Consider the following 13,022-nt stretch of genomic DNA (forward strand, 5'->3'; position numbering starts at 1 on the left):
TAATTTCTAAGGCCCCAGGAAGGGGGAAACGTAAATTTTATTCAGACCGCATAAGAGTGTATTTAAAAAAACAATTCTCTCTCTCCTCAAGCTAATTCTACTTCCTCCCTTGGTCTTTCGTTCCCCTCACAAAGTAGATGTATTTGGTCTTCATCTACAATCCCAAATCTACAAAACTCCCTGGAATGGCCTAAGTCTTCTAGCCACCACCTTCGTATTTTGCCATATTTTTGGTTAAGTTGTTTGTTGTTGTTGTTGTTGTTTTATGGCTCTAATTCCCCATCACTAAAGACATGATCTTACTAAAACATTTTGTTCCCTTCCTTTTACAACCTAGCCCTGTAGCCAAAGGCAGAAGGAAAACAAGGATTTTTGTTTTGTTTTGTTTTGTTTGGGCAGGGTTGTTATCATTGGTATTAATGTGAATGGTATCAAAAGAGAAATGCTAAGGTAAGGTCACTATTGGCTTTCTTTTTGTGTTTTCTCAAATATGCAATATAGAACTATAATAACTTTGCTATTACACATTACATCCCCAAGACTTATTTACTTTCTAACTGGAAGTTTGTACTTTTGGATACAAAAGAATTATGAGAGAAGTACAAAATAATAGCTTCAAATATAGATACAAACGTCCTTAAAAGAATATGAATGAAGCAAGTCCAACAATATGTAAGAAGGATAATACATAATGATCAAGTGCGATTAACCCTAGGAATGCAACATGGTCTAACATCTGAAAATCAGTTTACTCATCATATTAATAGAAAAAAAAGAGATAATACATCCCAATAGAGAAAAAGCATTTAACATATTAACAATCTTTTCATAATAAAAACTCTCGGCATGTTAAAAGTGATGGCAACTTTCTCAAACTAATAAAGGGAAACTACAGTTGTGCTTAGTGATGAAATGCTAAACACCTTCCCCTTAAGGCTGGAAATAAGGCAAGGATGTCTGATTTTATCACTGCTACTCAATACTATGCTGGAGAGCCCATTCAGTACAATAAAGGAAGAATACAAAATATAAATCCTACAGATTGGAAAGGAAGAAGCAAAACTGTCTTTTTCACAAGCAACATGATTATTTTTGAAGAAAATACATAAGGAGCCTACAAAAAAGTTACTGGAACTAATAAGTGAACTTAAAGACACAGAAACAATACAAGGGTCTGGATACTAAAATCCATGATATTTCAATAGATTAGCAACAAAGACTTAGATAAAATTCAAAGAAATCTATATGTGCTATAAATTAGTCTCAAAAATATAAAATATTTTGAGGTAAATTTAAGAACATTTGTCAAGGGGCACTTCGGTGGCTCAGCTGGTTAAGCATCTACCTTCAGCTTAGGTCATGATCTCAGAATCCTCGAATCAAGGATCAAATAAAAGCTTAAAAAAAAAAAAAAAAAAAACCTTGTTAAAAAACAAAGACTAGGGATCCCTGGGTGGCGCAGCGGTTTAGCGCCTGCCTTTGGCCCAGGGCACGATCCTGGAGACCCGGGATCGAATCCCACATCGGGCTCCCGGTGCATGGAGCCTGCTTCTCCCTCTGCCTGTGTCTCTGCCTCTCTCTCTCTGTCTGTGACTATCATTAATTAATTAATTAATTAATTAAAAAAAAAAACAAAGACTAACTTTCAAGACCTATTCATGAAAAAACTATAAGACCAGAAGAAATTAAAGAAGACCTAATAATAGAGAGGCTATCATTTTCATCTACTGGAACACTTGATTGAGTTCTCTACATACAGATCTTCAGATTCAATGTAATTTCAGCAGGATCTCTGCAGACATTTGACAGGCTGATTCTAAAATTTCTATGGATATACTAAGGACCTAAGATACCCAAAACTTTTTTTTTTAAGTTATTTAAAAAGTTGTAGAACTTACACTACCTAATTTAAAGACTTCCTATAAAGCTATAGTAATTGAAGCAGTGGATATGAGGATAGATGATACATGAGTGGAATAATATAAGTTATTTTGGTAACTTATATTACATGAGGATAGATGATACATCAGTGGAATAATATAAAGTCCAGAAATAGACTCACACTTAAATGGTTGATTAACATATATATGGTCAAAATTAATTCAAAATAGATCATAGACCAAAACGTCAAAAGTAAAAATATGAAACTCCCTAGGAAAAACCCTTAAGACTTTCAGGTAGGCAAAGATTTCTTTTTTTTTTTTTTTTTAAGGCAAAGATTTCTTAAAAAACCAAAAGTACGAACTATGAAAGAAAAAATTATTACACTGGACTTCATCAATATTAAAAACTTCTGCTGTTGGAAAGACATCATTAAGAAAATAAAAAGGGAAGCCACAGATTGTAAGAAAATATTGACAAAATAACAACTTCTTTCTAGACTAATATAAAGACTACCTATTACTCAACAAAAAGCCCAACAATCCAATCAAAATGTTGAGCAAAAGATGTCAACAGACATTCACAACAAAAGATAAATGGATAGCCAATAGCACATAAAACTACAATGAAATACCACTACACATCCACTAGAATGGATATAATTAATAATAATACCCAATTTGGCAAAAATATAGAATAACTAGATTGCTCATAAATTACTAGTAGAAATGTAAGACAGTACAACCACTTTGGAAAACAGGTTAGCAATTACTTATAAACATACACGTAGCTTACAACACAGCAATACCACTGCTAGGTAGATACCCAAGAAAATTAAGACATAATCTCCACAGAAGACATGTACAAAAATATGATAGCACCTTTATTCATAATAGCCAAAACCTGAAAACGCAAATGTCCTTCATTAGATGAATGAATACAAAAACCTGTAGCACATATATCCACACAATGTCATACTGCAGCAATAAAAGAAACAAAGTACTGATACAAGGAATAACATAGATGAATCTCAAAAACATTATGCTGAATGAAAGAAGCCAGACACTAAAAACTACATTGTATATGATTCCATTTATATGAAGTTCTAAAACAGGCAAAATTGTTTTATAGTTTCAGAAAGAACGCTCAGGAATTGCAGGGATGGTGGTGGAGGAGATGAACTTATAGAAGGAATGAAACGTTCTCTATCTTTGGGGGATGGAAATGTTCTGTATCTTGACTATGGTTGAGTCACTCGGGTATTTACAACTGACAAAATGTATTGAACTATACATCTTAAATAGGTATATTTTATTATATGGAAATTATACCTCAATAAAGTTAATATTTTAAGAAAGGAATACAAATTGCCACCTCAGAGCAGCCCCGGTGGCTCAGCGGTTTAGCGCTGCCTTCAGCCTAGGGCATGATCCTGGAGACCCAGGTTCGAGTCCCACATTGGGCTCCCTGCATGGAGCCTGCTTCTCCCTATGCCTATGTCTCTGCCTCTCTCTCTGTGTCTCTCATGAATGAATAAATTTAAAAATCTTAAAAAAAAAAAATTGCCACCTCAGAATTACTGTATGATTAAATGAGATCATGTATATAAATAAGCCTACCTCTCTACAAAATAAATGCTCAATAAGTTATTTTAACAATTATCTATCGGCTATTTTTTAATAAACTTTAATCAGAAGTTTTTCTAACATTCCATGAATTCCAAGAAAATAAAATGTTCTGAAATACCAGGACAAAGGAATCCTCAAAATCTACAGGAGAAATCATGTCTAATCCACAAAATTAGCACTTCTTAATTGCCTTTCATGAGCGTTTTTTAGAACATTCACTATATCAAAGGTGACCTGCCTCCCTAATTAGCCTCTAAAAATACCGTGAATGTTAGATAATAATAATCTTTAAGTAAATGAATCTTTTAAAAAGATAAAAATAAAAGTAAAATGAACTATGCTACCAAGGAAAATTATAATGCCTCTCAGCATGATGCAAAATACTAAGTCCCTGGACATAGTGTCCAACTTTTTACTTAGCTCAACTGTAACAAGTCAGACTGAAAACGAGTACCACCTACTCTCCCTGCAGGTGATCTCGGAGACAAGAAGGGTGCCAGCCAACGAGCCTCCAGAGAGAGCACATCCATTAGAGCAGCAGATTTGTGAGTGCAAATGAAGAACCTAATATGCCACCAAAACAGGCTACTTTATGATTTCCTTGGCCCAACCTACTAATGCCAAAACGGTGTAAACAAAGCTGAAACTGGAAAGACAGGGGTATTGGAGAAGGACAATGAGCAAATTGGTTGTTGGTGAGCTTTTGACATGGATTGTAGTCAGCTCAGCTCCAACGGTGGGGGCAGAGAAGGGGGAATGGCAGGCTCTGACAGCCGTGAATACTAGGCTCAGGGATTCAGTCCTCAAATACTGAAAGGGAGGAGGACAGGGTTAAGGCAGAAAGATTACTTAGTTAAAATTTTCCAAACAGATTATTTATTTTAAACAATGTAAGAAAGAAATCACCCTGTCAACCCAAAAAGAGTGCTGAGAGCTATAGCCACTAAAGCCAGCTTTTGGATCTACAGTCAAAATTCAAAACACAAGGTATAGTAAGTAACAAACCAAAGTGCAAAATTCTTCTAGATAAGATAAAATCAACAGGACCTTAATATCTTTGTCAGCTGGGGCAACACTCCCCACAATACCACTGGGTCCTTCAGGGCTACCATCCCAGTGTTCAGTTTCTATTGTATAGCTGTCAATGTCAGAACCCTGAGTGTCTCTACAGTGCTGCATAAGAAAGATCTTAAGAGGACAAAGGCCGGGGGGGGGGGGGGGGGGGGGGGGAAGAACATTCTGAGTTAACAAATGGATCTGCCTAAGACAAAGCAGTATGTAACAGATTCAAGGTACAAGAAGCCCAGTGTGAATGCACGCGCACACACACACACACACACACACACAGAGCAGTCAAGCCACCAAGGAGACAGAATCAAACATGAAGTTCAGTTTCAAGATCCAATAAAATAGAAGTTCTGGAACACTATTTGCAACGTGTCTGTAAAAATCCTTGTATACGTCTGACCATTGTGTAACAAAACATCCCACTTAAAAATAGCAGTTCTAAGGTTGATTTCATTTTATTGTAAGCATTCCCCAAAACATACAAATTTAAATGCAGTGATGCAGTATCAAAGCCTTGGAAATGAACAGCAACTTTACAATGTCCCTCTGAGGACATGGGAGAAAAAGTATTATCCAAATCATAATCCTTTTTTTTTTTTTCCACTTTTTCTTCTGGAAAAAAAAAAGGCTTTTCCTCTGGGAAAGTCTTTCCACTTCAAAACCTTTGTAGATAATTTTTTGGCATGACTTCTTCACTCTGTAGCAAATGGCTTTGAAATGTTCATCATTCCTCTCAAATGATAAACAACCATACTGCTTCTATTGTTAAAGACAAAAGGGAAATGTCTATAGTTTCATTTGGAAGCTCTTTAGAAAGAATTCCTGTAACAGTGTAATCGATACCTCTGTGGGTACCTGCCCAGCTCATGTCTACCTTGTGCTAAAACTATCCCCTTGTAACCATAACCCAGAACTCTTGGTCAAACCACTGGATCAAGAGTGAATATCCAGTCCAAGCTGCCAATCAGACTTTCTCTCACAGGAATTTAGACTCAAAGACCATAAGGCTGTCTCTTGTGGCCTTGAACTGAGTCACCACATAAGGGGCTCAGCCATTTCCACTTTATGTGAGGAGAAACAGAGAAATCTGAAGGGGGGAAAGAATAAAATGAATAAAGTAATAATAAGATATGCTACAGGAGGAAGAGCCAGACAAACAAGGACACAGATGCTGACTGTCTGCAGTGGTGTCTATCATCCTGCTGCTAGTCCCAGGTTCTAGTCCCTCTTGAGACCTGGCTATACTTCCTGCCCTTGGGCACCATGGAATTCATATAATTCCTCAGAAAAACAAACAAACTCTTTATGTTTCTTTCAATGGGTTTCTTATACCAAACAGTCCCTGATTAGGAAAAAATTGTTAGTATGAAAAAGACAAATTTTAAACAAAAGATAATTTTAAATTTGAAACCAATGTTAGCAAACAGTTGGATTCACTGGCCACAAACTTGCTCAATACACTTAAAATATTTCAATAATCTCTTTATATAGTTATGTAAGTGGTGCCATTCAAAGAAATTGTAAAATTGAGAATACTGCAAAGTTCTGTCACTTCTTCGTTAAACCTCATCATTGCCAGATCCAAAGAATGAACATGGTTAATGCATTCCACTAATACCTATTAAACGAGTCCCTCTACATGCCAGGCAATAAGCTAGAGATTGAAAATAAAATAACAAAACAGCCTCACTCCCTGCCATATTTATAGGGTCTACAAAAACACAAACAATAATTTCTTTAAGAGTTAAGTGCTATATATAGTGACAAGGGCCGCTATATTTACAAATATGCGTTTTTATGAAGCTCATTGCTCTTTCTCTAAGTTTTGTTATAACTAGTAGATTTTCACTCATTAAAGTGACATGATCCTGGGGCCCCTGGGTGGCTCAGTGTTTGAGCATCTGCCTTTGGCTCAGGTCATGATCCCACGGTCCTGGGATCAAGTTCCACATCAGGCTCCCTATAGGGAGCCTCCTTCTCCCCCTACCTATGTCTCTGCCTCTCTCTGTGCATCTCTCATGAATAAATCTTTTTAAAAAAATAAATAAATAAATAAAGTGGCACCATCCTACACTTTAACATGTATTTTCTTAAGTCAGTCTTGATTACCAAAGATTCACTCTTTCAATCCTGTTCAAGTGCCAACTGTCTCTTCTATATAATTGTGAAATTCAAGGACTTCTCTTTAATTCAGACATTCTTTGTTATCTTGCATGAGAATCTTACAAAAATTGGCAACTCTTTCACTGACCAACAGTTGTCTCTTCACATTGAAAGAGCTCAAGAAACAGGAACATCATTCCTAATGTACTGTAATCTTCTGGTCTTTTTCATTTCAGTGATTTAATTTTGAATGTGGGTAATTCTGTAGGCATCAATTCACGAATTCATGGGAGAAATATGTCCTCTCCCTCGTCTTTCATTCTCATTATTAACTGCACAGTTTCCTTTATTCACAGAGGAGACATTTATTTATAGAACTGTTTTCTAACATATAAAATATTTCAAACTATAAATTTTAGTTACATGCTATTTTCATTAATCTACTTTAAGGCAAAGTGAAATACATAAAAGACAAAATTGATACAGACTCCAAATCTACAAAGTACTCTGTTTTTCCTTTTTTCTGAATTATGAAGAGCAGTGATACAATTACAAATTCCCTTCAGAATAAATAACTTCTAAAAACTGAATTTCTGTTGGTAAAAGACTGATACAAGTAATAGAATGCCATATTCTTTATAACACTATACTTCAACAAAAATGTGAACACTAAGCTTCATTAATTCATGTATGCATGCATTCACTCCATTCCTTCAACAAAGATTGAATTGAGTATCTTTGCTAGGCTAGGGCCTGAAGATATCATTTAACAAACAAAACAGTCTCTATCTCTAACTTCACTGAACTAAAGTTATGAAATAAAATTACTATAAGTGTCAAATACTTTGATTCAGCCTTGGTTAAAATTATAGTTGAAACCACCCACCACAGGATTTAGTGAGAAACTTTAGATAAAGAAGTTGTTTACATAACTAGCTTTGACACTGTAAAGTCCTGGGTTAGCCATCACCCTGTGCTGAGAAAAGAAAAAGGTAAAAGTTAAAAAATATTTATCTAGTAGTTACCACAGAATATAATTTAAATTGATACTTATTCAATTTCTCACTACCATGATTAAGTCTCATTCTGGGTCTGTTTCCTAAATAAGGCAAAGAGCTTTTCTGTTGGCTGAGAGTGTTATTTTCCAAGGACTATTAAACTATATAACCTTTCAGTATTGTACATTTGTTTTCGAAAACATGCGTTAAAATATTTGTTGTAGAGTATGAGAGTTAATTATCTGAAGATGAACATTGTGTTGGTTGTAGGAGGTGGAATTCAATCACAAATCTTGTGATAATTAACCACTATGACCTTACTGATCTTGGAGATGATATATTTGAGGTTATAAAAACTGATGGAGTAAAAACATATGTAAAAAGTGTTTGGCCTTGCCAGGTTTTTTAAAAGTAAAATGAAGGAGTTAAAAAAAGAAAAAAGAAAAAGGAGTGAGTCTAACATTACTTTTAAAGCAATGCAAGATCTTCATGTTCTCCAAGAAGGGAAAATGATTCTTTGCAAATTCATGATTTGCCCTGAATAATTTCTTTTACAATAAACTTGGCTGAAACGGTAAATTATCTGTTTCCATGATTCAAACCATACACAGAATAAACCTATACTAATTATTGAAGCTAATAAAATATATAATTGTTCTACATTACTACTACAATCAACCCATAATGACTCTACAAACTCCTCACAAAAACATTTATTAAAAAAAATTGGAAACAAAAATAATTTTGAAATAATTTTAAAATGAGTTGGAAAGAAAGAAATGTTAAATAACTATAACCTAAATATTACACAAGTTAAGGAAAGTAAAATAATCTTGCTATATAATTAGTGACATGAACAAATTTATGTGGGTAGATTCACAAAACACTAGTCAATAAAGATGGTTCCATTGATCCTAAGTTTCAACTATATCAAAAGGCTTGTGTATTTGTTTTGATTTTCTCCATGTAAATTTTTCCATTTTCATACTGTCAGAGAACAGTGACTTGTGTTTCATAATTTTATGTAGTTGATTTATTTTTGACAATTCTATCACATTTTTAAAAGCCATTAAAAAACAATTTCCATCTGGAAATTTTAAAAGGTTTAGAGTTTGGCTTCCATAGTGAAGCACTGTGGTACCTCAAAGTATACCACTTTTAGGGTTTAACAGATAATTTTTTTAAAGCAAGGGATTCTAACACTATACTTAATCATATGACCAACATCCTTTAGAATGCCTTCCTAAAGAATGTCCAGAATTTCAGAAGAAAAAAACTACACTCATTCTTCCAATTGAATGGACTTTTATAAATATAGTGCATAATCAAGTATCTTTTCCTTTTATTTGGCTATGGGCTGTGTAAGGCTAGAATACGGACTCACCTTAATGTGGAAGAACCTCAATATACAAAGTTCATTTTTTTACTGAATTATTACAGAGTATTCTATGGCTTAAATTAAGTCCCTAGTACATATGATTACATACAGCAGTAGCTTAATAGGACATAATTAACTTATATGGTGAATATCAGTCCAAATACCAGAATCATCAATGTTATAAGAGGTTTCCTGTGAAAATCTTACAGTAATGACAGGATATAGAATATTAGTAAATGCTTTCTAACACAAATTCATACAGCAATTAAGATCTTTGAGAAGATAACAATATCTAACAAGAAGATAACAATATCTAACATTATTTCTGGTTCAAGACTGTAGACTACACACACATTTATTTCTTCTCCTTTGTAAGACCCACCCTTCCATTAAATGATAATGAAACAGAGAAAATAAGAATCCAAAACAATATCAAGCAAAGAGAAAGGGAAAAGAGTAGCAATCCGTAGATGAGCAATTTCAACAAATGCCTAGGAGGCAGAATGCAGATGGAAGAGTAGTAACTAATGAGACAGGGCAGGGAAGCTCTGGTTACAATAATATGAGAAAAATGCTACTGATGAGGGGGAAGCCATCTGTCCTGGTAAACCCATAGAAACTTGTAGTCATCCAGTACATAGAAAGGAAAGAATGAAAAATGGGGCCAAGAATGGGGAAATTAATGAAAAGCTCCATGGGGAATAGTCTATGATACCTGTTCCCCAAAAATGGCATGGTAGCCATGTGTATGCCCCCTCCTAAAAAAATGTAGGGGATTTTCTAAAGAAACAATGATTTAAGGGAGTGCCAGGAACAGGTGAACTCCTTGACACAACACATAGGGTTTTCTCATACTAAGAGGCAGCCTACCATTAACCAATGAATAAGCTTGGTTCACCCACACAGAAGTCTTAATCAGTTTTTTTGTCTGTCGTAAATGTAAGCAGACAACCAAAACCCAACTCTTATTTAAGGAAAGACTACAGAATAATAGAGAAGGGAAAATGATAAACAAACAAAAATACAATCCCTGGGGAAAATTTAAATAATTAAGAAAACCTTTTTAAAAAGTTACATTCTCTGAAAGCTTTCAAGACATTGTATTAAAAAAATAAGAACAAGACTTTGTGAAAGAGGAGCAGAGAGCAAGAGCAAAAAAGAGCTCTTAGAAACTAAGATACCTAATTACAACTATGGTTAAGTAAAAATTCTCAGAAGGGCCACAGGAAAAGTAGAGAGAGGAATGGAATCAAAGCAAGGTATCTGACTGTGTTCCAACAATTATGCCTTAATCCCACAAAACACAGAATTTTCAATACACAGACTCTACAAAACATGGTCAAATCCAAAAGAATAAATAAAGCAGGTAAACCCCACAGCGATAACTGAATAGGAGGAGGCCTACAGATCATTCATTCAAGCAATTTATAAACAAAGCACAGAAGATAACTCTAGCTTTGAAACAGACAATAAGTTATTAATGTTGACACTACCAAAGGAAAATAATACAAAAGTTAGGAGGTGAAAGAAGAGGAATGGAGAGAAGGGCAGAAGCTAATATATTCATCTCACAAGTAAGGAGCCAAAAAGACACTCTCTGGTTCACGGGAAACTAAATAAAAATATACTAACCCAGAGACTGTGCTTACATAACAACAGTGCTAACTGTGTGCCACTTACAAAGAATGTTCTAGGGGCTGTTCATTTAACTGTACCATACGATGCTCAAAAAGATCCTTAAAAAAAAGAAAGGAAAAATGTTTAGCCACAGGGTAACCAACATAGGAACCAACAGTGATGATATAACTACATTAAAGGGAAGGAAAGAGAAAGATAAAGAGCATGGTGAAAACAGGGCTGATGCCTCGTGTATCAGGGCAGGAAGTCAAAAGATAACAATATCTAAAATTGGCAAGTAAAGAAACAGAGGGCATAAACATTATTTAGACATACAGCAATCATCCCCAGAAGAACTACATACTGAAACAACAACAACAAAATTTAAGTGCTTCCCTTGGGAAAGAGGACTAGACTTGGGAAGAAATGTCACAGAGGACTACTGCTTTCATCTGTAAAAAATTTCTGAATTTTTTACATTTTTTACCATGTGAATGATTCACTTTGTTTCTTTTAAATTTAGTTAATATTTTTTTCAAAAATAGTCACAATCTAGAATGTCATACTATCTTATCTCAGGTAGCTGAAATTCTTATGTATTTTAATGGTTTCCAGAGAATGATCTAACAATGCCAGGTTCACAAGTTAGCATGTCCTATATTTTTCACTTAATACTTCATTTGTGATTCTACAGAATACTAAGATGTGGCCCCTGGTGGCCTGTAATTGTAAAACAGTCCACAGTCTGAAAGGCACTATTTACTCATCTGTCCCATCTTGAACATTTATGTTCTTTATTCTTCTTTTTAAGAATGGAGAGATCCCAATACCCTGTTTACTACAAGAATACGCTTAAGAGAGAAAATTCCTGGTGAGATTGAGTGACCAAAGCCACCATTAGTTCCACACTGGGCTAGAGCATCAGCAATTGTCATAACAGCAGAAAAGGGCTGATACAACCAAGGCAGGTATTGTGGATGGTGGACTAAATCCAAGGGTAGGTCTCACCTACTATTTATCAAGGTCACAAACTAGTGGTCCAAGAGCTCCAGCCACACCCTACACACATTTGGTTGGACATGCATTATGTTGGCTCATGCTGTTTTTAATTTTTGAAAAAGCAGTCAGCATCCAAAACTGATCTGGATTTCCCTTTTTTCTCAACAGAGAAATCAACAGAGGCAGTCCCCTCAAGAAGGGTAGGTGTGCCCCACCACACCAAGCCTGCTCCCTCCCCTCATTTCTGTTACCAGTTCAGCTGTGGTAGCCATTTGCATTTCTGACCCTTGCTATAAAAGAAGAAGCCTGTTAGCATTCCTAACCTGTGAAAGAGCCTCTAGAGTAGGATTATTATGCTCAGGTAGCAATCAGAAGTACATCAATGACAATGGTTCTTGGCCGCCTTGGCTCCAGGAAGGACTTACCAGGAGTGGTGCAGAGCACCCATTTCTATCTAAATATATTTTCTAAATAACCAGGTATCTTAAAGCAGTAGACTCTCTCTATGGGATATTACATAAGATCTGCCAATAGAGAAAAACAAAAATACAAGAATTATCACATTGACCTAAAAATTTAAAATTTCGGTGACTGCCTATTTCAGGCACTCAGGCAAACAGGTCACTTTGACCACTGACAACTGCCTTACTTTGAATAGAACTAGGATTGAAAGACAAACTTTTTTAAAGTGGTAAATCCTAGTGATAACACTTAGCCAGAAATAAAAACGGAAGCACAAAGTCAGACAACTAGCACTGTAATCTACAATTTCAATAGAATAGTCATCATTTACTTACATTTTAATGTCTCTCCAGCATATGGTATGTGTAGTTTAAATCGGTCACAGTTGGGTCCAGGAGTCAATGATGTGCAGCTTTAAAAAAAGAAAAGAAAAGGTTTTGTTTAAAAAGTCCACATATTTGTGATATTTAATAAAGTAAGTAAAAGGTGAGCCTTATAGGTCAAAGTTTAAAACACTGGCTTATAAACAAAATAAAAGCGCTTGATGGTCAAGGAGGCCAAGACAGTAAGACTTGCCCCAAAACAAGTAATCCATTTATCTCACAATAAAACTTACATGCTTTCTAATGACAAACACCAACAAAGCTTCAACTACACTTCTCTCTCTCCAATAAGTGTATCTTGAATTTTAAAGGAAGTGTATCATCCAAAACAGATCTGTACTCTTTAATGTCAAGAATTGCAATAGTAATTTTATGGACAGACTTTAAATAGCCTCTTTCGCTCAGTACCAAAAGAGTCCACTTTTTTTCTGACACCAGATCATTCTCTCTCCCCAAAGGTAAGGTGCTTCCTCTGGATTTGGCACCCCAGTGACTTCCATCTACA

The 13,022-nt window shown here is 35.2% G+C and overlaps 1 protein-coding gene across 10 annotated transcripts in view; it reads right to left on the bottom strand.

The window, feature by feature from the left end:
• BABAM2 (BRISC and BRCA1 A complex member 2) overlaps positions 1-13,022 on the bottom strand; it is a 450,135-nt gene that overhangs the window by 349,550 nt on the left and 87,563 nt on the right. For all 10 annotated transcript variants that reach the window (XM_077915908.1, XM_077915912.1, XM_077915910.1 and 7 more), the window contains exon 3: positions 12,470-12,546. In XM_077915908.1, coding sequence (XP_077772034.1) covers positions 12,470-12,546 — 77 coding nt within the window. The remainder of the gene's footprint in view (positions 1-12,469; positions 12,547-13,022) is intronic.

This window comes from Canis aureus, chromosome 12 (assembly GCF_053574225.1).
Source record: "Canis aureus isolate CA01 chromosome 12, VMU_Caureus_v.1.0, whole genome shotgun sequence".
Lineage (NCBI taxonomy): Eukaryota > Metazoa > Chordata > Mammalia > Carnivora > Canidae > Canis > Canis aureus.